The sequence below is a fragment of the Pithys albifrons genome, chromosome 13 (assembly GCF_047495875.1).
Source record: "Pithys albifrons albifrons isolate INPA30051 chromosome 13, PitAlb_v1, whole genome shotgun sequence".
NCBI lineage: Eukaryota > Metazoa > Chordata > Aves > Passeriformes > Thamnophilidae > Pithys > Pithys albifrons.
The window spans coordinates 9,454,382-9,480,542 of record NC_092470.1 but is presented as its reverse complement, the minus strand read 5'-3'; the positions used below and the strand labels follow the sequence as shown (position 1 = coordinate 9,480,542).

General features: G+C 39.6%; 1 protein-coding gene across 9 annotated transcripts in view; it reads right to left on the bottom strand.

Annotated features, from left to right (window-relative positions):
* Positions 1-26,161, bottom strand: part of MYO5A (myosin VA) — a 97,836-nt gene that overhangs the window by 46,763 nt on the left and 24,912 nt on the right. For all 9 annotated transcript variants that reach the window (XM_071568744.1, XM_071568747.1, XM_071568749.1 and 6 more), the window contains exons 4-9: positions 24,529-24,673; positions 8,201-8,357; positions 4,000-4,143; positions 3,175-3,256; positions 1,559-1,666; positions 992-1,098 (exon numbers count right to left, since the gene is read on the bottom strand). In XM_071568744.1, coding sequence (XP_071424845.1) covers positions 992-1,098; positions 1,559-1,666; positions 3,175-3,256; positions 4,000-4,143; positions 8,201-8,357; positions 24,529-24,673 — 743 coding nt within the window. The remainder of the gene's footprint in view (positions 1-991; positions 1,099-1,558; positions 1,667-3,174; positions 3,257-3,999; positions 4,144-8,200; positions 8,358-24,528; positions 24,674-26,161) is intronic.

Here is a 26,161-nt window from a genome sequence, read left to right as displayed (position 1 = left end):
TTTTCAGGCTGTGATCATTAAATGAGCTTTCTTTGTAGTGGGAACCTTTCTAAGACATGCCAAAGAGCTGGACTATTGCTGTGGTTTCAAAGCAGCTATCCATTAGATCCCATGGACAGGAGGTGTCGGACCTGGCACACGATCCCCTGTGGCCCCATGAAGGACCAATTCTCAGCTTCAGAAACTGCCACTGCAAATTCTTGAGAAAAGGACAGAGTGACATAAGAAAAAAGCCTAGAAAGTGCTGCTATTATTTGAAGTGAGAGAAAGATTAAGGCTGTGCAGTCCAACAGGAGACATTCAAAAAGAAGAAGGAAGGAACCGGTAATTGTGAATGCAAAGCAGAGAAGAGTGACCAGTCAGATTTGTTTTGTTTCTCATCTCCAGAATACAGACTTTGATAAGAAGACTTGGCCCTCACTGAATGAGGAGGGCTTTTCAAATCAGACCATGTACTTCTTTTTGCTGACTGCACGAAGGCAGAAAAGAACTGATAAAACCACGACACTTAGATCTGAGTCACATAAATCATATCTCTATATCCTATGTTCATGTTTAGACATCCCAGAGGACTTTGCAAAGCATTTGCTTTGTAATTATTTAAGACATTTTGGCATTTAATGTCAAAAAAACCCTATCCAGCAAAGCATTTACTGTGAGCAGGGAAGATATTTATGTAAGAACATAAAGATCTAGACACCTGCTCAGGACTTCAAAGTTGGCCTATCTGGTAGACTTTTCTAGGACAGATCAATTACAGTTATATTTGTATAACCACTGTTATAATACAGAGAGTACTGTCTAAAGCCTCTAAACTGAGAAGAGTTCAGTCCACCTGCAAAAAGAACTGTGAAAATGTTAACAAATTAGAAATAAACACATTCCTTCCATTTTCACATTACTACTCTTTTTCAGAAGAGGTTCCTGCAAACAAGGAGAAGGCAGAGCTGTCAGAGTGGAAAGCACACTCTTCAGCTCATCCACTACTCACAGGAACAGTGCAGCTGTCAGAATCCCGAGATGCAAACTCCACGTTGCCCAAGTGAAGGATGCCAGCAAGGATTCGAAAAATTCCCATCTGGTAGGAATCACTAATCCCTGAAAAGGGAAGCATAAAATGTTTTGAATGGAGAGAACTGCAGTTGATTTTGTTAAGGAGAGAAAAGCAGTGACCGCTGTGTGTGACTCTGAGACTTGACAGTACTGATTGACTACACTTCTATTAAAAACATTTTACAACTAGATGAAAAAAAAAATCCATTAAAATGAATAATTTAATTTGCTGTTTCAAAGTGCTTTGTCAGTGACCTCCAACACTGTATATGCTACACCACGGGAATTCATAATTTATATTCACGTAATGCTTGCTCCTCTTACACTAGATTTGTGATTCCACTGCAATTTAAATATCTTCTTAATGCAATACAAGTATTTCAGTTCCAAAGTTTATCAAACTCTCCTATTTTTAAAGACAACAGAAGATGAAGTAAATACACACAATGTAGAAAACTATTGCTATTATATCAGATTTGGAATATGACTGTGTTTTTCAAATTACCTAGTAAAGTGCAGGCCTGCCTGGTGTTTACCATCTCCTTTGCATCATCAACACCATCAATCACAGGGCTTCCACCTTGCTTTGTATAGTGAAAGTAATTTGCATTCCCTGTAATAGAAAAAAAATACATATGGATGCAGAAATTCACAGCACATCTGTAAAGCTGTGTCATGATTAAGTTGCTCTTGGCAGAATCCATGATTTGACATACGTCAGTATGTTTTTGCCTTCTGCCTCATAGGACACATTTATTCTAGAGAAGATTTTTTAAAGATTTAACAGTGCAAATAAGTATTCTTAAGCTACCTGGTTCCTACAGTAGACTCTCAAGTGTATTCTCTACCTAACCTTGGTTCAGACTTTCACATCTGTGGAATAACCACTTTGGAAGCAGTTATTCTCCAAGTCTGGGCCAAGCAGCAGGTGCAGAGTTGACAGCAGCAGCACTTTGGAATTACGTGACAAGTAATACTCTATTACTGCATCAGGATATTATATACTATATTTTGCCCATTTTCTTCTCTTTTTTATTTTATAGTCTGGCTCATTCTTATGAGTATCTGTTATCCCTTCTGGCTGAGAAGTTGTGGTTGGAGAACAGAGAACTTGATACCACTTGGGACAGCACTGGGCTCCACTGCGAGAGCAATAGCTCTCCTGGGTGCTGTGTAAACTCTTACAGTTTCAGTGGCCATGCTTGTAGCTGCACTAAAAGACTCCTTTTCTTCTGATTTGCTCAGGTTCCAAGAATGCTGAAAGAAAAGCCTGCTAAATGGCTTCTTTAGTTATAATGACATCAGTTCCTTTCTTTCCTGTGTCAGCAGATGTGAATCCTAAATGTGCCAGGATGGTGCAGAAGGGCAGAGAAACACTTTAGAACCAGAACAATATTTCAGAAATCAGCACTGACAGGCAGTGCAGTCTTTCCACTGACTTTTAAAAATATGCAAGAAGCCCTGAAATTTATATGAATATATAAATTTTTCTATATATTCATATATATGTGAATTATATGATTTTTTTAAATTATAAGGTAATTGCCAGTCCTACGGTCATCATTATGCCTTTCTCTTACAAAGCACCAATTCCCGTCAAATTAACATCCTTTCCTTTACCAATATTTTAATTTGAAAGAAGAAAAATTTCACTTTTCAGTTTTGTGATCACCAAGTTAGCAGAGATGATAAATTAATTGTTGGTAACAGCCCGAGTGAAAGCATTTAGATGCAAAATAAGCTTTTCAGGTGCTTATACTAGAAAGAGTAAAATTCTCTACTGGCTGGAACAATGAAAAAAGGTTTTAAAGGACCAAGAGAAGAGAATTTCACCCTCTCCACTGGAAAGCTAATCTGGAATCCAGGACATAGTAAGTCCCAGTGATTACAACTGAAGTATATTAGAGTTTGCTGAATAACCAAATCTATTACTTTTATTATATCAGAAAACCATAAAGCCTGAGATCTGCCATTTTAGTTATTTTCAATATATTTCAGTATTTGAAGGTTTAAGAGTTTAGAATTTAAAAGGCAGCAATTCTTCTTTTAGCTGTATGGCTCAAAAAGCTCAGAGATGCTTCTTTGTACAATGCCATAACACAATGAACTTGAATTTCATACCTAATCGTAGAGTTTTAAACTCGGGTAATGCTGCAGAGGCACAAAGCTGGTAAAAGATGTGGTAATTTCTCTCCTCTTCTGCCTTTAAAAAGAAAGGAATTAATTATTTTTCACCACTTAACAAGTGGCAGAAACAACCATGAGCAGAGATGAATTACTATGGATAATGCTTTCTCTAGCAATACATTAAGAGCACACACGCTGCATGGAAAAAGGAAAGATAAATCAGCATCTATCATTTCCTTCTTGGTTAATTTAATACATTTTCAACACCAGGAAGCATGCAGACATTTTCACTTACAAAAAATAGTATGATTTCACTTTTCAGAACTGTGGATAACTATTAAATATAGATCAGGATTCCATGGGTGGGTGAAATGATTATACTTAAAAGCTGTTCATTTTCCAAAAATAACTAATACCATTCACCTCAGCATTTTTAGTAAGCTGGTAAAGGGAGTATCTTCCTTGCCAATGCAAAGCTTGAATTTTAAAATTAAGGACAAACACAGCTCAGAAGGTTATGACTTATGACCAACTCAACACAAGTTCACAACATCAAACAAAACAAAAAAAGAAAAATACTCTCTTCCAGCTAAACTAATAAATCTTTCATTTATGAAATATACAACAGAACTTCATGTAACATTCCTACATGGTACAAACGGTAATTACTATTTTAAACCTTTATGCATCCAGTCAAGGCTAAGTCCATTTTTACTGAGCTCTATACTATAAGGTAGGCAAAGATGAAAAGGAAGTGTGAGAGATGGTGGGCTGCTTTAAGAATGAAATAACAAAATGAAGAGATTATATCAGTATTACCTGAAACACCACTCTTGATTTTTCCAAGAGGTAAGTTCTCATGTTAGCACCAATGATTCGATACCTCTTATCAAAACCAATTTCAATGTATTTCCCAAAGCGACTGCTGTTGTCATTCCTTGTAGTTTTGGCATTTCCAATAGACTGAAAAAAGGAAATTTGTAAAGGTTAGACAGCTTTTAGAAATTATCACCTCTATTTAATCATTTACATGGCTCATAAACACTTAACAACATTAATTCAATCCTGGTATAAAGATAATCAAGAATTTAATAAAGAACAATCTCTGCCTGGTCAACAAGTTACATCGAAATATGGTTATTTCATTAATGTGAGATCAGGAGCTGATCTTCCTAACAATTATTCCACTTCCACATGGTCTAATTTTAAGCTAAAAATCCTTTATTGCTCTCTGAAATCTTTTAAAATTAAATAAAGAGTCTTACCAGAAAGCTCATGTACACACAGATTTTTTCCAAGGACCTAATAAAACTGTAACACAATTATTTCAGCTGTATATATTCACATATGTAGGTGTATGGATATATGTACAGTACTTGTAACCTCTATAGGTTTAGCTATCATAAACCAAAAGTCAGCAAACAGCCCTTCTGTTCAGTTTGTTGTTATTATTATTATTCTTTAATCACCACATTTTCAAACTACTTCTGCAAACATATAATCTAAAAATATCTTTACTGTGTGCCTAAGTATAATCTAAAAATTAACATGCACAGACTGATGTCATTTGCCTGAAAGTGAACCCTTTCCATAGCAGTTTGGTCACTGACTTAGGGACATCCTTTAATCCTGCCCTGAGTGCCTAACTTTCTCAGACTAATTCAGTACAGCTTCATACACAGCAAAGAATATTTCATGCATTTTCTCCATAGTTCATGTCTGGGATGCCCAGGGCAAATAACAACTGTGCTTCCTACACAGTCTCTGTGTATCAATGCCTTACCTCATCAGCATCAGGGTTCACCCTGCAACAGGAGCCAGCTGCACATATCAGAACTCAAGGCATGCAAATCACAACATGCTGAACATCAAAGAAAATAGTTTTCTCTTCTCAATTAGACCATGTTTTAAACTTCACACAGCAATTCACCTTCCAAAAAATTCCTAAAGATACCTCTGTATCAAAAGGAATGGCTTTAGGAGGAATTCAGATGCAGCACACTGCCTTTTATCACGTGCCACTCTGTGTATGTCATCAAGCACCTAACCCTGAGGTGCACCGTAACGATATACATGTCCTGGTTTCCCAGTTCATGTAGCCATCCACAGGAACCCTGCACTGAAATTAACTCGGGAAAAACAAATGAGAACAAGTAGCACTCCTGAGTACTCCAAATCTGCAAGGAAAAGGCCACTGAATGGGTCAGTGCCAGCTGGTACAGACTGGAAAGTGGGGATTAGACTGTCAGAAACTCCATGACAGTGGCAGCAGCTCACACACTCAGCTGAGCAGATGTCAAAGTGGGCATCAGATGGACAGTGGCTGTAAAGGATCGAGGAACAAGCTGCATCTCCGCAGTTCTAAGAGATACTGAATTCAAACTGAACGTACAAGAATGAACTGCATTCTTGTCTTTTAAAATTATTGCTCCTGTAATATATTTTGTTGTTGATGGTAGCAATATAACATTACAGAATTTTCAGAAACCAATTATTGCTTTGAAGGGTATTACTGATAAAAATACTTAAGAAAGCCTCTGGGATTATAAGATTGCTTACCAGAGTACATATGAAGCTGCACCATTTGCATTGCCATAGAGAGTAATGAAGAATGAGACAGGAAGCTACACATAAAGATGTGCTTTAAGACTTGTCCATTTCAACACTTGCACAAGGAAAGCTCTATATAGATACTGACTACAAAAATAATCACTTAAATATTTGTGAGAAATGAACAGTGGTCTCTTGACATTACAGAGTATTTAGTAGGCAAAGAAGATGTGAAATTCTGACACTAATGTTGGTAGCTCATAAAAAAATGATGTTTAGGTTGTTCAAATAGAAACCAAAAAATAAAATGTACTTCTGCTCCTAATTTTACAGTTACCTTAGCAAATGAGGAGCTTCCTATTTCTGAAAAAAATTATTCTTTTTCTTCCTAAAATATATGGGTTAATTTGTGTTACTACTTATTTATCAACTGAAGAATTCAAAACACTAATTATGCTATCAGAGTCTGTCTGAACACCAGATTTTACAATACTCACTCTAAAGCTTATTTAAAATTTAAGTGTTGGAGATTAAAAGGATACCTTTTATCCAATTTTAAGAATCTTTAAAGTAATTGAAATATATATGTAGGCATACTCATGTTCATGAAATTGTTGTTATCCCTAGTAAATAAAAATAAAGCATCATCATTGATTTTTAGCGAATGAAAAGAGGTATGGATGGAAAGCTCACTTTTAGTCCTCAGTTTAAACCTCCTTGCTTTTGGAAATTAACTCAGACAATTAGTGGTGAGCTGATGGCCACCTGCTGGGAGGTGAGGTCCAAGGAGTTGGAGAGCAGGATGTTTGCTGTAGGCTTTGAGACCAAACAAAAGAAGTGGTACTGGGAAATCTGTAGAAAGTTTGCATTTCACCCAGCAAACAGACAACCACAGACACGTCTTGCAGAGCCTCTCACCAGAGCTGTCCCATGGCAGGCTGATGGTGAGGATGTGGATGCCTGCCTGGCCCCAGGGACCAGCACTGTGGGGGCAGGGGGAGACAGAAGGGGCTCTCAGCACCCCTGTTATCCACACACCAAATCTCAGCATGGCCCGGGATGATGTGCTGCAGTTACTGCAAGCACTGGAGCAGTGCAAGGTGTGCTCTGGGCTCAGCTCACACCTCCAACATTGCTGCTGCTCCCCCGGGCACAGGCTGCGCCCCAAACACTGGAGCGGGTCCAGCTCCAGGCAAGGCTCAGCATCCTTGGCTTCCTCACATAGCTGGACATCTGGATGAGTCACTGCCCATCACAGCACAGCTTGTTTTATTCTGTTGAAGTTTCAAAACACCACACAGCACCACAAGCCAGGCACAATTACCTTAGGACAGACACACACAACTGTGACGGGGCAGCTATAGTTTGAGTATCATGGACTCCTCATGCCAGGAGGAAAGGAGGAATAAAACACAGTTCATTTTTTAAAATATCTGAGAAAAAAAACAATGGCAGCATTTTGCATTTCACATTTCACTGCATGCCCTCTATTTACTTGTAATACTTCACACTACTGCACGGAGATGCCCAACATCTACCAACTGGTCCTAAGCATTTTCTTAGGTTGTCCACAGGCATAAGCATGTGAGAAATTCTCCCAACGCTTTCTGCTGAATCACCTCTTAACATAGTTCCTTAACTTCAGCCACAACTTGAATTTGCACATGTCGGTAAAACACAAGAAACAATTCGGATGAGTCTAAGAAATTTTTGCTTGGCTATGACATCAGAATTACACCAGCTCCTGAGTTTCCCAGAGATCAGGAACCCTGAAGCAGGAGGAACTATACATGTCCTCTCACAGTACATCTGTGCACCCAAGCCAATAGCTCTAGGACTTAGCTACAGTTAGTTAGAAAAATTTCTAGAACTGAAATATTAGTCTGAGCTAATTATAGAAAAAAACCCCATCTTCTGATGTGTTTTTCTCCTCTGAAAGAAGTTGTGTGCATTCCCATGCAACTTTTGTTTTCTCAGTCTCTCCTCTAATTGTATTTCCTAAAATTTAACATTCGCTGTACTTAATAACTCTCTTCACTTCAGAGCATAATCTACCTGCCTCCATTGTGTGACATACATATTTGGAGGGTAAGACTGAAAGTTTTATCCTCTTTGGAATTTTACAACACAAGATCAGTCTTCTGTAATTGCATTTGTCCAGCACTCTGGGAACTACCAGTGTTGCAAAGCTGAAGAGATTTAAAGCAGTATTAATATAAAAATTACTTTGTTATGTGAAATATGTTAACAATCCTGAAACATTACCTCCCATCTTCTCTCAGGCTTTCAAAAATGCCACACTAAATGATGCCTAAAGCACCTCCTTGTAAATGGATTAAACACAAAATTTTAATATATGTTCATATATATTATTAAAAAGTATGGATTGCTCTCTCTATTGAATACTTATGCTAGACCCAGAATAATAACTGCAGCTGGAGAGTGTGGGTTAGTGCTGTAGCTCTCTTACCTCCATGATGGGGTTGGAGGCCAAGACTTTCTCCTCCACATTGGCTTCACTGGCAGATCCACTGACTGTGGCAAAGTACCTCATGGCATACTTAGCAGAGACAGTCTTTCCAGCTCCAGATTCCCCACTGACAATGATTGACTGATTTCGTTCATCTCTGAAACACAAAGATATGTTAATTCCCAGCTGGTCTCTCAAGGACACTTATTTTCTGCATCCCCAGCTTGGCAACAACCCTTCCACTATAAATGTTAGCAATACAGCAACAAGGTAAATGCATGTGGCAGAGACAGGCAGTTAGTTACCAAGCTGCCTGAATGGCTGACTGGACTGCCTGCAATGAGGATGCTTCCTTGGGATGGATGCTGCTAGGACAGTCCAGCCAGCCAGCAGAGCTGCTTTAGAGAACCTGGCTACAGCAAAGGACCTGTTACCACTATTCACTAGGTGCTTCTGCAGCTACTTCTATCCAGAGTCTGTGGTCCAGTGCTCCACTAAAATATCAGTGTTCATTAGTAAAAGATCATGAATGCCATCTTACAGACAGAGAAATCAACAGCAGAGTCAGCCACAAAAACTTTTCGTCCTTCTAATCACCAGCTTTTCCCAGAATTGCTCTGAATCTGAAAAATTCAAGCATGGCTGTTCAGGATACAAATAGCACCTCTGGAGTGAAGACAGTCCCTTTGTTGTGAAAAATATTTATTCTAATTTAAAAAAAAATCTCTATTTGCTACTAAACCAATTTTCTCTCTACTCAAAGAGCACAAACCCCAACAGCATGACTGAACAACACACTCTCCAAAATACCAAGGAGAGAAATTGACATTTATAGACCTTGAAACTTTTAAAAGAAACACCGTATTTGCTTTATAGAGTATTTTACATTTTCAAAGCAAATGAAAGATATTCCAAAGTACTCCTTTGAGCTGTGTGAGCTTAACTCTACCTTACGTACTGGAAAGTGGAGAAAGGAGGGACGATACTTTCTCCCAAAGATTTACAAGGCTGAGGCTGGAACACAGAAAGTATAGCCAGGCTGCAGACCAGGCTGCCCTTACAGCACAGGAACTGTGACCAACATTTCAGGCACACACATGTTCAGGCAGTGCGTATACAAGAGAGCCTGCCAGTGCCATCAGTAAATGCTGTGCAGGGGGAGCAAAGACATTTGCATGGAGAAACTATCTGTGGTTTCCGTAACCTAAGGCCCCTCCAGAAGATTTGTGGTTGGTAAAAACAAACAAAAAAAAAAGGCTGCTGATGAAATGATGAAGCTATTTATCAAACATGTTTAAAATATACATGTTCTTTTTTCAGGTTAAGTATGGGTGGCACATCCACCTCAGTCAGAATGGGTGGTTTAGTCTCAAATTGGGGTTACAGGTGACACGTCACACTTATGAGCTTGTTGGTATCCCTGCATACTACCAGCCCCTCACTGAAACTGGATTGTGATGGATAATGTATCCACAGCACACATCCCTTGACAAGCCCATGGCCCCTGGAGGTGAGAGTTCCTCCTCCTCGTCGCCTTCTTCCTCTCTCTGTCCTGGGTTCATGTCAATCAATGCCTGTGGGCACAGGATCTGGGTTACAGACTATGTTGCTATTCTCAGGCTGCTACTTATCACCAAAAACAATGCCAAGTCCCCATGTAAGAGCACAGCTCCATCACCCACATTGTGCTGCTCAAAGCCACAGGCTCAAGGAGCCTCTGGTTCTGTCACCCATCCCTGGGAGAGCCAAGGTGGCATTTGTTTAACCCAATGCAGGTATCAGTTGAAGCAGATCTACATTTTGTTAAAAGGAAATTACTTTAAATGGCTGAGTGCTGCTTTAAATTTAATAGCAAAGTGTTAAGAAGATCAAAGCAACCTAATTTCACATTCTCAGCTTCCACATAACATATGCAATAGGTGTGAATGACTGCAGCACAGTTCACACATTCATACACAACCAAGCTGTCAGTCTCAGTGGGAAAGTTGTGGGAAAGGAGAACTGTTCAGTTTCATATTGGGTTTGTATAGTCCAGGTTACAAAGATTGAACTGCCACAGATGCCAGCCTTGGCCACAGGTCTCATCTCACCCACTGATGAGGTCTCATGTGACAATAGCCATCACACCTCCGTGCAGGCTCCCGAGGGAGGTCTATGTCTGGGATGGCTTGCAGTAGCAATGAAGATTTCCAGCTGGAAAATGTGGGAGAAAACCCCTTGCTTCTTCCCTGTTCCTCCTCTCAGAGTCTACAGATGGTAGACAGAGGTGTGTGGGAAGAGAGCCTGTAGCTCTGCACGTCAGGAGACCTCCAAGTCAAACAGAGCAGCAGCAGGACGTGGGAGAAGTCCAACCTAATGCCCAACATCCAGGCTTAACTGGGACAACTGATAACAGACAATTTTCCTCTCCCACAGACAGTTTCTGCAGTGAGTCAAAAACAACCATTTCTTCATAGGACTGGCACTGCTCTCTCTTTTATTTCTCCTGTGCTCTTTCAAATAGAAAAAAACCACGCATTCTAAAATATGAAACTTCTGGTCTCATTTCAGGAGTTGCCTAACACAAGAGACAGACAACAACATAACAAGCTTTTCATTTGTAGATCACCAGCTTTGTTTCATGTGTTAAATACCATAAAATATATGACACCTCAGGAAGCTCAAGTCCTATGAAATGGATCCTCTGTTGCTTGAGCTTATTTTTACCTTAGTTCCCAAAGTACAAAAGGTTTTCAGAAAACCAAGGAATGCCAGCTCAGTACTACAGACCTCTGACAAAACTGTCAACAAAAAATGAACTCTGTTGCCAAGAGAGGAGCATGAAAATATAGGTGTGTCAGAACATAATTGTCAAATGCCTGACGGACATGTGTGGGAGCATGGAAAGTGCACACTGTTTTTTCAGTCCCTACTCTCTTGCGATCTCCATGTTTACAAAGACAGTAATGAGAAAATGAGTTTAAATAATTTCCCCTTAGGAATACTGTTGCTAATTAGCCCAGACTTTCCTTCCCCCATGTCATAAGATATGAAGACATACTCTTCTCCTTAGCACTCCTTCATGTGCTCATGAATAACGGATCCATTATTATATTACTAAGTACATATACACATCTCATAAATTTGCCTAGAGAAGATACAGATCACACTGTGTGAGCTGCAAACATTGCTGCTGTCTCTCCTGCAATGACTGTCTGCAGCAGCTACAGCCACCATAAGAAACAAAGGGCTCCCTCAGTGTCCTCCTGCCAGCGCTCCATCCACGCTCAGGGCTGCTCTTGTCTTCAACAGTACATTAGTCCATTGTTTTGCTTTAACACACTGGAGTGGCCATCCTCTAGCATATTATTCTGCTTTTTGGCAGAGAGAAAGGAAAACACAACAAAACACCCCAAGATCATACTCAGCATTTAAAGGAGAAAGGACAATGTAACACAAACACAACAGCGGCAGGGGATGAGCTGTTACTATCACAGCCCATGGAAGACTTTGCTTACAGATGTCCTTACTACAGGCAGCAAGATACTGAGTCTTTCAAGAAGGGTGGAGTGGTCCTGAGCTGTGCCAGCTCAGCAGAGGGCTCTTTTAAGTCATTAAACTTTAAAGAAACAAAATGCCAAATTTGAAAGAAAAATAACCAGTAAACTGGAATTAAAGTACCTTGGATAATGTATGAAATGCAGCGAGAATTATTTTTAATGATATGGCATAAGCAATGGTCCTTCTAAAAGGTAACCTGTGTTTATGTGAAATGGAATGTTCATAATCAGGCTGCATTAAAAACCAAACAAAATTAAAAAAAAAACAACAAAGGTAAAAAACAAACCACAATACAGAAGCAACACCCTCTCCGATTTCTGTCTCATCAGGTACAAATAACACCTTCTTAGTTAAATCATTAGTCCCTGACCTTTGACCTGACATTCCGAGCACTTAACATGTCACCAGTCAGAAAAAAGCACTAAAATTAAAACTTTCAGCCAATGAGACAAGGGCAACAGCTTTACGACACCACTTTGCAGCCAGATGCCACAATCCATTATCTATGCAATACTTCATCTTCTTGCAGTTGTTTCTCTGCATAAAAGACATTAATTAGATTATTTTAAAATTAAGATTACTTCTGAATAGAGGGAACATTTTAATTATGATTTTGCAACCAGAAATGAGGAAAATCAATCTGGGAGACAAGAGGTGGAGTCCTCCTCTTTCATCCCAAGGTGGGTAACAATTGGATCGTAGAATACAGACCTACATCACAGTGAAGCAATACTAAGCCAAATTATCCTGAAAAGAGGCGTTTAACCCCAGCACACAAAGAGTTTGACTGGGAGCAGTTTACAACTCATGGAAACACCACATGTTATGTTCAGGCATTGGTCAGCATCACATTCAACTTCTGCCATTTCTGAACAGTGCAGAAGAATAAAGGAATGACAAAACTACGTTAAAACTTCCTTTTTAATATGACAAGCCCAGACAGTTCAGAAGCTGAAATGTGATTGCTTGCAGTAGCAGTGGACTTGGTTCAGAAATATTCTATATAAATTCTCTCAGGGCTATACTTTAGGAATCATAGGAGGGTAACAGCTATCTCTTGACAAATAAAAGAATGAGAACACACTATGAAATAAATAACTGATAATTTAAAGCAGTGTTATCTGTCACAAAAATAATGCAGAAACAGACTTTTGCATAGGCTGGTAATTTTTAAAAACAATTCTGCTTTATCTACAAAATTCTGTGGACAGGCAATATGTTTAGGAGGAAATTCACTGTCAAAGTGCCAAAACAGAATAGATCTAGACTTACCTAACTCCTGGAAGCTTGAGATTCCAGCCTACATACCAGCAGGGATTTTTCATGCTTTGAAAAAATGTTGCAAAATTTAACACTGAAGATAGCTTCTCCTCAAAGGAGGTTCAGCTTTGAGGAAAACAGTGCTGCAAACTGACTTGAGATACTTTACATGCAGAAAAGGGTTTTGCAGATTATTAATGAAATTAGAATGCACAAGAAACCAGAAAGTGGTTATTAAAAAATAACCTTGCTTTCAATAGGCGAAAAAACCCTTTGTTGAGGATGTGCAAGCACCCTAATGCAATGCTTTTAATAGCACTGACTACTACCAACTATAAATTCTGTAATTCATAGAAATGTATGGTAGATGCTTCCAGAAGAGCTCACTGTGAAGGACCTGCTACTCCCATGAGGTCACTGCTCTCAGATACATTGGAAGCAAGAGCAGGATTGTCACTGGGCACCTTCAATGTGTACAGAGTGCTGCAACAACACTGACTGACCACTGAGAGCTGTCATCATGGAGTGATTTCAGATGACCAATGGAAACATTGAGGCAAAGAAGAAAAAACAGTGAGAAATGAAACATTAAAGTTACAAGCATTAAAGGCAGAATTGTCAATTTTCAAACCATTTTCATTAAAGATCACTGCACCCACTTAAGCTGGTTCCCACAAAAATCAACAGCTTACTGCATCAAAGCCATTACCTCCACAGCAAACTGTCCAAACAGATCAGGATAATCAAGACATATAGACTGAAAAATCCCTACAGATATCTTTGTTTACCTTCCTCCTCTATATCCACTGAAAATTCCTCTGTGAAGCTGGAACCCTAAAACAGTTAAAAACCTCGCCATCAATAAGCATTTCAGACGGGACTAAAGAAGCCCGGAGCTATTCAATTTAATCACCATAGCACAACACTGCTTTTGTGCTTCCTACGACTCATGCATCGGATGTATCACTTGATCTTGTCTTTCAGACTCATGACTCCAAAGCAAATAATGTCAAATAAATGTATATAAGCACACCCCCACACACAAACATCAGTCTGGGAAAACAAACAAAAGGAATACAGAATTACTGACAACAAAAGGAGTACATGAATTATTGACATCAACCCCAATATTCCCATCAATCCATTCATACTCAAGTTAACAGCATCTTTCCCTGACAAAAGTGTATCATCAACAGCTGATTTTAAAAGATTCTTATATGGACTTTGAAATGTTTGCCTGTGATGAACTATATCAAAGTTCAGTTGTCTCAATGTCATTCCACAGGTGATACTGGCAGAAAAGATCAATGTGTAAAATCCTTAATATATATAGAAGAGAGGAATTAATAGGGCAATTTGATGAGACGAACATTAGTACTTTGCCTTTGATTCTAAATCATCTCTTTTGTTAACCTTGAGGACACTGCCAAGGGGCTGATGTTTTTACGAAGCTTCTTGTCAGGATGGTTTGAAGGTCACCACCTTCAGGACATCTCCCCCATTTGCTGTCCTTTTTTTTGTTTGTTAGTTTGGGCGGTTTTTTGTTACTTGTTTTTTGATTTGTGGGGTTTTTTTTGTGGAGTTGCTACTGACTTTTCATTTGGAATAACAGGTTTAGGTTATGGCTAAGGGCACCAACCCCATTGCATATGCCAGTTTCATTTTTTATTTCACTCAAAACAGCACAAACTCCTGCTAAAGAACTCATCCTGTGATCTTCAAACATTGGAATCTTCTATTGCTTCAATGCAAGAGCACTATAAATAGCTTTTATTTAATCCAGCAGTGACACTTTGGTCCTCTTTATTTCACTGCTGTTCTTCTACTGCAGTTCTGTGGTGATAAGATAAATTTGTAAAGCCTGAAATTGGTTTACATTTTCAAAACAGTGAATTTTGAATGATCAAAGTACCTGACATACATGCCCAGGGAAGGAACCTGTGACTCAGGGAACATTTGGGACAGATCCAGTTCTCAGCATTCACACATAACTACCACTAACATCAATGTGCGTCATACCCATCAAAGACAGAACAGGAACTTAGTGCTTTGCCATCCTACAGCTGAATTGTGGCAGCAGGAAAAACAACCCAAGAAAATAACTTAAAAATTAATAACATTGCTGAAAGGTCAGAAGGTCAGATAGGATTCATTCTGAAATGCTGTCAGGTTTGAAATCTTGCTGTACTTCCATCAGCTGCAGCTGTTCTGAGAGCCACAGGATTACCCAGAGACCAAAACCATCTAGTTTAAGATATGTTTCATGTTTTACACCCTACAACATAAATAGATTTCCAAACCCCTTTAAGCATACAAATACATACATCTGACATGATTTAGTGTCTCCAGCAATACAAACAGAATTCTGACCTAAGTAAACATCCCATTTTTTGCAATCAATCTCTCAGCATCCCCATTGCTTATCTGTGACAGTATATGACCAAAATAACCCACAGTACTACAGTCAGAACATTCACATGCCTTTGTATCCGAGAGCATGACTAAATAAACCTGTTTAATAATGATTATTTTCCCTCCGTGAGGCACTCATAACAAAGCCAAAATAAATTAAGTTTACACAATGTACTTAAAATAAAAGCAGTGAGGAAGTGCTAAATATCACTGTAACTGCTTTACTGATGTTCCCAAGTAATTTAGAAGTACTGCTGTTATAAGAATCACAGAATAGAAAAACACATCTAATACTACATACCTTGCAAACAGCTCTTTCAGTCTTGGAATAATTACCCACAGAAAAGATTTTGAACTCCCTTTTGTGAAACCCATCAGATTTCATCAGGTATAAAGGATAAGAGTTCTCTGAAGTAATAAATATCTTGTGAGCTTTGCAGAAAGCAGCTTGATTAACTCATCAAGAAATTTAGAAAGGAACTTCCCAGCTGCAGGTGGTCAGGCCCAGCAGTCTAAACGGAACAGTCCCCAAGGCACTGGCATATTCCAAAGCAGGGAAGAGGATGCACAGTAGACAAATGCAGGGAAAATACTAAAGCATCAGAAGGACAAATCCATGCTATAACATGAATAAGGTTTTGCACAACTCATCTGAAGGCTCACAAAATAGGTCTGACTTCAATAAATGATGGAATAAACAGTTTTTCCTAAAAATACCAGTGACTGTAAACGAAACAAAAATATACCTTTTTTTCCCCTAGGACACTCCTCTTTTTTCAGCTCAAAATTTGGTTTGAGAGATACAGGGATTTTTTTTGCAGACTTAAAGTCTGTGCTCTCCCCAAGACCTGCCCTCCCAGACCTCTGCCAGGGTTAAGTCCCAGGTTCACTTTCTGGGCAGTTGTGCTCCACTTTTCTGTGATGCTCCCACTGTTACTTTAACAGTTACCTGTTTTTCTAAAAAAGACCAAAACTGCCTCTACATTAATCCTAAAATAAAAGGCAGCTGTAAAACCCACCAGTGCCAGGAGGTTTAACACGTGTCAATGCAATATATTTAGCTTGACCTTTGCCTAAGGGTGGTGGTGTATGGCAGCAAACAAGGCTGTGCATGCTCAGCCACTCTCCTTCAGCGCAGAGGCCTTGGAAACTCAGCCCAGGGTAGGCAGCATCTGTTATGAGCCATTATAAAACCTGGCAACTCTACAAACCCAGGATTTGCCTTTCAAACAGAAGTAATTGAACTGTTCAATAAATAAATAAATAAATAAACAAACAAACAAGAATTCATTCAGCAGTTTTCTAATGCTCTTGGACTGATGGAGAGCAGCAGCAGCCAGCTCTGGGCTCCCTTCCCAGCACCTCTCACATCGAGGGCAGGAGGCAACATCTTGCCCTTCGTCAACCTTCTGAACAAACTATTTTAATAACAAAGCTCTTTGCAGCCCTAAGTAAATTCAGCTATCCCCTATTTCTGGATTTGACTTATGGCTTCTTTAACGTGGGAAAGCTCCTGCTCTGTCCTCTTACTTTCCAACTGCATCCTCAAGCCCACATTGCACAGGTACACCTTGCCATTCTCTCCACAGCTGCTGAGTCCCTCTCCCTGGGAAGCGACCTTCCTCTAGAAGTCTTCCCTGCAACCAGGCAGTCCTGCCAAGTGCCACCCCAGTGCTCTACCTCCACTCACACTGCAGGAAACTCTTTCCCTTCATTTCTGAAGTTTCCTCTTGAGTGCTGTTTTGACCAGAAGGCAAAGCCCCTCTGCCTCTGCAGAGCCACGTCATCGCAGAGTTCCCAGCGCCAAAGCCTCCAAATTCACTTGTATTGGTCCATCCCAAAAGGTGTGGCTTGACACAGATAATTTATTTTTTCCACTCTCCAAGGGCTGGTGCGTGGATTAACAAGGTAATTTCATAAAATGCCCAGAATGTGCAAAGTGCTATGTAAGCTCCAAGGATTATTATTAGAGACTGAAGTGCTTCGAACTGTTCTGTGGCAGTGTGATGGGGGAAAGCAAAAGAAATGAAAAAGTGAGTTACTAGTGCTTTTGCTCCAAGAGCAAGTGTCATTTTTTGCACGGAACAGCAGCCACATTTCTGGATCTGTTGTACCTGCACACCCTGTAATGATGGGTTTACTTTGACCATCTCTAGCTAACATGCTCTGGCTTGACACATCCCAGTCTTCACAGATGCCATGCATTAACAATTCAGAGGATTCTACAGCTGCAACCTTGAGTCACAACAATTGCTCCCAACTAAGCAGTAAATTAATTCCTTGTAAAATCATTCACTTTTAATAAGCATGAAACATCAGTGCAATAAACCAAGGTCTTTAATCACATTTCTAAATATATTTCCAGTTGAGCCTGTTTTTTTAAGACTAGCAGCATTTCTTGATGACATGTTTAGCTGCTGAAGAAAAGAGGACATTCTGAGCATAGGACAGGGATTAGAAGCTGAGTGTCTTGGACTAACTGTGGGCTGATCCAGGCACAGCCACAGCACACCACCTTGGCCTTACTCATCTTCAATACAAGCAGAAATTGATACACCAGTATTAGAGTAGACAGACTTTGGTGAATGCTTGTGAAGTGCCTGAAACATATGAAGCCTTTTGTGAAAGCAAATGTTATTATGCAAAGGTTGTTACCTGGCACAGAGACCCCTTAATGCTGCAGGAAAGGAAGGCATGAAAAATACAGCATGCTCATTTTTGTACATCGAGAGCATTGAACTGAACTGCTGCACTATCAGTTATGTCCTTTATTCCCACATATTTTATTGTCAAGCTAGTGTGATTGAGGCATCAGACACAGAACCAGGGTTTCCAATTCAGGGATTCTGTGTGTTGCTTTTGCCACCTTGCTGAACTCAAAGTGCCTTCCCACTCCCTCCGAGTGTTTCAGCTTACAAAATGGAAATGCAGATACTGATCTCTTCTGTAGAGGACTTTGAGATCTGCTCATGGAACGTGCCAAACAAAGGTGAAATATAACCATTATACATAACCTGAATTCTCACAAATCTGTTCAAGCTGCAAGCTCAGCCACTCCAAAACACCTCAAGTTGTTAGGCATCTTTGTTCCTATTCAACAGAAGTTTGGTAAACGCATTCTCCAATACTCTCTTAACCAGAAGACGCACCCTTTTTTTAATTAACAAAATGCACCACTTGCCATTATAATTGTATCCAGGAAACACAGCTCTTGACTGTAAAAATGTCAAAAGGTGAAAACACAATGAATTGTCGCTAACATCTCCCGACACATAAAAATGAAGAAAACTGAGGTCAGCACATGCTACAAACCCATGACAGATTGCACTCCAGAGGAGCACAAAGATGAGCCAGCACTATGCAACCAATTTATCTAGGGATTAGTCAGAGGACACTCCTGCAACAGTTTAGGAAAGCTCATTGCTTAGCTACCAGCAGGACACCTCACATGAACTCCAGCTTCCAGCTACGACCACACTTAACCCTTTTGCTGCCTAAAAATAATCACTGCTTAGACAAGTACATCCCTTATGCTGTATCAAGTTGATTCCCCTTGTACCTGTAACATCATGGAATGTCAGACCCATAGTGTAAGAGACTTCACCAGAATCATCTCATCAGAAAGGACAACCTCCCTTTTCATTTTAACACTAGAGGCCCAAAAATATCATCTCTTTTCAAGACAGATCTTTAACTTAAGAAGTCATGCCAAGGTGATACGTGGAAGAAGATCACTGTATGTTTGTCCAGCACCCACTGCAGCAGGCCCTCCTGCCATAACTGGATGCAGATCCGTGACATGTTGTTAATCATCCCCTTCCTGACTTCTGTCAGGGGAGAACAGAGTATCCATTTATCAGAAACTAGGAAGCAAAGCAGCAGCTGATTAGATGTGCCTTTTTCTAAGAGGACATCATTTGGGGATGCCTGGGATAACTGGAGACTGTCAGTCAAGGTGCTTTCAAAACACGTACTCAACAGCTCACCAAGCTTCCTTTTGAACAAAAAGTGACAGAAAAAATATCTTCCTGTAGGTAAGAGCCATCAGACACATGCTGAAAATCTGCCAAAACAGAGGCAGCTTGCTTATTACAGGTAATTTAATGAAAAGATACATACTAACATTGAATAAATCACTACACTTTGTCCAAATAGAAAAAGCAAAACTTTGGAAATTGACGCTTTAAACATGGTTGCTTTCAAAAGTGGTATTTATTAAGTTTTATGTCGATCTGATCAGTATGTAATTCTGTTTGCAAATGTTACTTTCAACTCCCTCCATGCTAGACTTTACTAATTAATCAGAAGAAAATCTTGAAGCTAATCTATTAAATTGAATCTGCTCTGTCATCAAACACAAGTAGGATGGAACAAATCAGACCAAGAGAGTGCTGATAAAAAATACATTATCTTAATTACTGCAATATACCCTTACTAGGCAAGGGAAGGAATCCTGTGCAAAAGTGATTTTGAACTTCTTTCCCTAACAGTGTTAGGAAACTGATAATTATAAGTCTCACACATTAATGCAATTCTTAACAGTTTCAAGAGCATAATCATCAACATCTTATTGCAAACCATACAGTTAAAAATTGAAGTTTCTTTTGAATTACAAAGAAAATGAGCTGCACCTGCTGATAGTTATGATTCCTACTGAAGTTGAAATGCTTTTCAAAAAAAAAAAATCGAATGCTTGCCAACTGAAGTTTTGCCTCAATTTTCATAGTTACCACAGTGGGTAACTGAAGACTAAACTTGGGTTTTGTTACTAATTTGGAAAAGTTGACATAAAAAATGGTATACATTGCAGCTCAAAGAATTAAAAGCATGCAAACACCCACATGCTGACACTGCCCTTTGTATTTCTGAGACAAAATACGTTCTTCAGCAATACTTTACTTCCTTTTAAATCACTCATCTTCCTTAAACACTGTCCCAAAACTGTATGCATTCCTTCAAATGGAGCAAACTATCCAGCACACTGCCCATCGGTGAGGAGACAGACCTCCAAGTGCAGGTCCCAGCTCTTTCCAAAAGCACAGCTTGTTACAGCTGTCCCTGCAGAACCACAGCAGCCCCCAACCCCTCTGCACAAAAGCCATGTGCTGAGGGAGCCCCTTGGACAGGTCCCCATCCAACTGATCCTGCTTCCCCATGCTGGGACACAGTCACACTCAGACAGAGGAGGAGACCTGCTCCAAACCCTCACACCTGCGGTCTGGAGGCTCATACAACCCAAACCAACACAGTTTCTGGTAAGTATGAAGCTCACATAAACCTAACACAATTTAAGTGCAGTTGTGAAACTAGTTCACTGCTTATTTTGGGCACAGCAGAGCAAAGATGTTGGAAACAAAACTGTCAGTCAAGTGTAGGGGAATTGCAGGAGATGGAGAGAGAAAAGGGAAAAGGTACAAAGACACAGATGAGAAGGGTGGAAGAGAAGGGAAGAGTGGGGAAGAAATAATAATCCCAAGCGAAATTAGTCTTAAAAGAGCTGTACACATTTTCCTGCACTGAAAAAGAGAAGAAGCTACTGAGCAAAGAGGAACCACTTATTTCACTGTCAGCTATGTCACACTATCACAGATGAGCCATATTTCTTTCCACTAACCCTCACTGGGGATGGAACTGCTGTGGGACAAGGCCAGCTGCCCAAACGGGCCCACCACTCCACAGCCAAACATACCACATCACTTGGCTCCAACTGCACAAGAAATGCCACATGCAAAGGTATCTTTATGTGCTGCTTTACATTGCAATTAACACCAAGCAGTTGCTGAATACCATTTTTCCTGTACAAGCCAGATGTGAGCTCCACCCCTGCCATCCCAGTGGTCAACATCATTGTATTTTTTCTGAAGATGCAATGCAAGTATTTATGGGGCAATGACTAGCTTTCCTGATTGCTGCCATGGGGCATTTTCTTTGGATGAAGAAGTCTACACAGATCATTTAGTTATAACCATGCACACGGAAGGACTTTCTCAGCACAGCAGATAAATTAATGGAGCTGGAAAGAACAAATTCTAAACCACTAAATTATAAATTAACAAAAAGACCGAAGGAGCAAATATTTAGAAGAGCTCACTGAAGCCTTAAGGATAGGAGCATCATGACTAATTATTCCAGTGATCATTTAAACATGGAGTTAGGAAATATTATAAACAAGAAAAAAATAAATCTCAGCAATTACATGCATAAATGCAGATTAATGCCATATGAGTAGCTACCATATGAATATTCAATGCACTTATTAAAGCGTTAATAAAGCAGCCACAGATAATCTGATTTTTATTTTTAAAAAAACAGCTGCAAAAATGTAAAACTGCACATTTTTTCCTTTAACTTCGTAACTCAGACGTAAAAAGTGACTTGTTCAGAGGTTAAAAAAGTATCAGTGAAGTTAAAGTGAGGGACAACAGATCAAGTAATTTGAAACAGCAATAGAAATCTAAATCCAGTGTGGACAAATGACAGAAAAAGTACTTAAAGACAACAAGTTAAAATACCAAATAGCGGTAAAGGAAATAAACATTGGAAAACTAAAACAATTAAATTGTTACTTCAGTGTAGAAGGATTTTTTTCATTCGCATTGTATGCCCAGATTTCATTTTGCACCTATGAAAGTACTATCAATTAGTCATAAAAGAGTAACAAATTGTTTATACCATGTAGACACACAAAGGAATTAATTAAATAATATGGAAGGATTATTTAAGATCATTTCCATGGTTATATAATTTCTCACCATTTGTTTCAAAAATGAACTTCTACCACATCTTATTTGTTGTTATTCAGGACAGAATTGCTGGAGGGTGCAGTGAGAGCTGAAGAGCAGGCAATTAACACAGAAAGGAAGAACCACAGTGGAAACTTAGACAAAATCTCAGTCCCTTCAATCTTCCCCTGAGAGCAGAGAATGCTGGTGATGGTAGACAGACATCTCCATTGCACAGGCTCCAGCTAACAGGCACACAGAACACAGGCAGTGCAGTAACTTGAAATTCCAGCACCAGTAAGAGGTAAGCCCACTTCAGAAAGTGGTTGGACTCAGTGGAGAGGGATCCCTCTTCAACCTCTTACTTCCACCGTTAATGTTAGGAAAAAAATTCTGGCAATTTGGATGACATTTCTCACTGACACATAACTGCAGGTCCCCATACTGTGCCTCAGACATAAAATACAGCTAATAAATTCTTATTTTATAGAAATTTTAGAGAAACTTGAGCAGCAAGGCTGTTTAAAAGAGCAGTGATGAAAGAGCCATGATGCAGATGTGACTGTCATTAACGCGCAGTTTTGTCTTTGTATTTCAATACCAGATGGTATGTCTCTCTTCTTAGCAGAAAGGAAGTAAAGCAAATATCTCTGCACTTCACAGTGCAGATGTAGGGTTGCCCTGGCTTCAGCTGGAATAGAGGCAATTGTCTTCCTAGTAGTTGGTGCAGTGCTGGTTTTGGATTTCATAAGAGAATATTGTTGATAACACATGGACGTCTTGGGAGCTGCTGGGCAGTGCTTACCTGTAGTCCAGGACTTGTCAGATTCTCATGCTCTGCCAGTGAGCAGGTGCACAAGAAGCTGAGAGGAAGCACAGCCGGGACAGCTGACCCGAACTGGCCAGAGGGATTTTCCATACTGTGGAACGTCATACCCAGTATATAAACTGGGGGGAGCTGACCAGGAGCAACTGATGGCTGATGGGGGACAGGATGGGCATCCGTCAGCGGGTGGTGAGCAATTTTACTGTGCATCACTTCTTTTTCTTGGGTTTTACTCCTCTTTCTCGCTCTCTCTCTCTCTTTTTATTATTATTCTTGATACTGTTGTTATTATTTTATATTATTTTACTTTATTTCAGTTATTAATCTGTTCTTAACTCATGAGTTCCTCCTTCCCATCCCACTGGGAGAGGGAGGGTGTGAGTGGTTCTGGGGCACTTAGTTGCTGCCTGGAGTTGAACCACGAGAAGGGTATTTTTGAAATACTGGCACCTGTGCAATTATCCTAAGTCATAAAGTGCTGTACTGTATTGTAGTGTTTTCTTTTGAGAAATTATCAATTATGTGAGTATTGTGAATCACTGTATTCACACATACACCTGATTAACTTCACAGCCTAGGGAGCATTTTATCTATTCTAGTACTCGTACAGATTCTTAAATGAATAGAAAGCTAGATGAAGATTTTAACATTTTCAATCCATTCTCCTCTTGCCTCCCCCACTTACAGCACAGCTTAAGGGCCATCACAATTAATCCAGAGATCTTTCACAGTTTTACTTGATTAGTTTAATCACGGGCTGTATTGTCAACAGGGAAAACTGTATCAACAGCTTGGAGCTGACCAGTGAGAATACCAGGGACCATCTTGGTAACCAAAGTCCACAGAGTAGCCCAAAAGATTTTTATCCTAGAAACATGGTATTTCAAAAGCTCCCCAGACTACAGGCTCTTGGGGTGAAGGGGAAGAAGTTTCTGATAATCACCACCTCTGGATGACAAGTTCATTTTCATGCAACATCTAAAGAAATGAGGATTTCCTGCACAGCTGTTACAGTGTCCTTAGAGACTCGGTTTTCAGGCGCTCTGTGCAATCGTCCCTCTGCTCCCTCTTAATTCTAGTCAACAACAGCCACAGGCAGATTACGTAGCTGGGACTTTACCAACACAAATAGGAGCCTGTAATAGCACTCACAAGCTGAGTGATTTCTTTTCTCTTGTCAGTATCACATATAAATACGAAATAGCTAAGAATCTGGCACTTTTCTCTTTAATAATCCACTGTTGATTAAAAAATATCCCCTCATTTTGCTAATCAAATTAAAACAACATAATCATATAAAGCACATGGCTAATTTTAGATCTAAATACCGACAAGATCTGTGGTAATTCCTGTTAACCGTCAGTGGCCATGATCACAGCATTTCTAATGCTTTACTGTTCACTAACTTAGGCAACTTCTCCTCTTGTGAAATACACTAAAACACTGGATAAAAGACATATCTTGCAAAATATTTCACAAGCTATACATTAAAGAGAAGGTCACTGGCCAGCAACTTTGTTTTATTCCTTTCAGAAAAACAATGACTTCAAGGCTTGTGGTCTACAAACCTGGCCATCTGCTTGTATGCTTCTTCAGCCACTGCAAAGATATGTGGATCCATATCCCCCATATTTTGGCCACTGTATGCATTGATGATATCTTCGCCATAGATAGGCAGCTGTTCATAAGGATTTATGGCCACTAAAACGATACCTACAAAGGAAGTGAAACAAAAGGAATTATTAATAGTTGTTTCAAAATAAACCCAAACAAAAATGGCTTTAACACTAACTATTGTTCATATCTTTCTAAAAAATATTAACTAAAGAACAAGGATCTAATATTATGACTAACAGTTATTCATTCTGACTACAGTTTTGCATACAAAAATCATTACAGGAGTTTATTTCCACCCTGCTTTGGTAAGTACATCAGGAACAACTTTTTACTTTTTCTATCTGCCCTCTCTAAAGCTAGCATGCACAAATCAAACAGATTCAGAATGTGTTGACTTGAAATACTGCCTGTTCAGTGCAGTAAACCAATGAATGTGCATTGTACTTTCATGTGTTTTATTGTGAATTACAAATGATACTGTGATTTGTGAATTGTAACTACTGCATGACATTGTTGACTGCCACTTTGGGTATGTGAAGTGTGTTAACCCTTCAGCTCTTGTACTGTGCCCAGGAATACCACCTTCAGTTTTTGTAACAAGCAACAAAGTAGACACGTAGTGTAATTTGGATTATGGAGCATCTCTGCCAGTCGAGCAGGATGACCTCCTGCTCAAAGAGATGAAACAAACCCAAGCAGTAGACATATTTCATAGAGCTAACACAGAGCGGTACCACTCATGTCAGGAAATTAGGTACTTACAGCTCTAGAAAGCATCATAAAACATTAATCTTATACATCTGTGTATGTAACTGCTTACACCTTTCATTTTCTAGTTTTTCCATACCAATTAAACACATATTTGGCTTTGTTGATACCACTCATCACTACGGGACTTCTAAACTCACACCATTTTTTTTACTCTCCCTGCACAGGAAACCTTGTCTTACTGTTTACAAACTTCTTAGACACAAAGTGAGACCTCAAATGCTTTTGGAACAATTTTGGTTTTCATGAGAAATGAGAACAGCTCGGGACACAGGGATAATCTGACAAAGATTCCTTATACCTTTCTCTCCTGCAGCATTTACAATGGTTAGGGAACACTTCTTTGCTCCATGCAGGGGTGAACACACTGATCGCTGCCATGGGAGACCCAGCTGTGTCAGGCATGCTGTGCTCTCTTTACATAGCAATTCCTCCTCATCTTGGCAATGTGATAAGGCATGGGGAGGAAATAGAAACTCTAATTTTAACTGTGGATATTTGAAAAGTAGAATTTCTTCTTACATATATGTGTTTTGGTGCGTGCAAGCAACAATGCAGGTGCAGAAAGCTGCACAGTGACTACAACAACCTTGCTACACACACACACCTTGGCCAATCCATCCCTGAAGAACCTGCACCAGAAGCGTTTCCATAGCACTCAACTTGCTTCTAAATTTGCTCAGAAATTCACTCTTATACACACAGACTTCCTCAGTGCAGATCCCAGCTCTCTGCAGATTACAGTGCTGTGATGTCTACTGAAGAAATTTTCCATTGAAAAACTGGGAGAGGGGGAAATGAAAGCATCTACAGTCT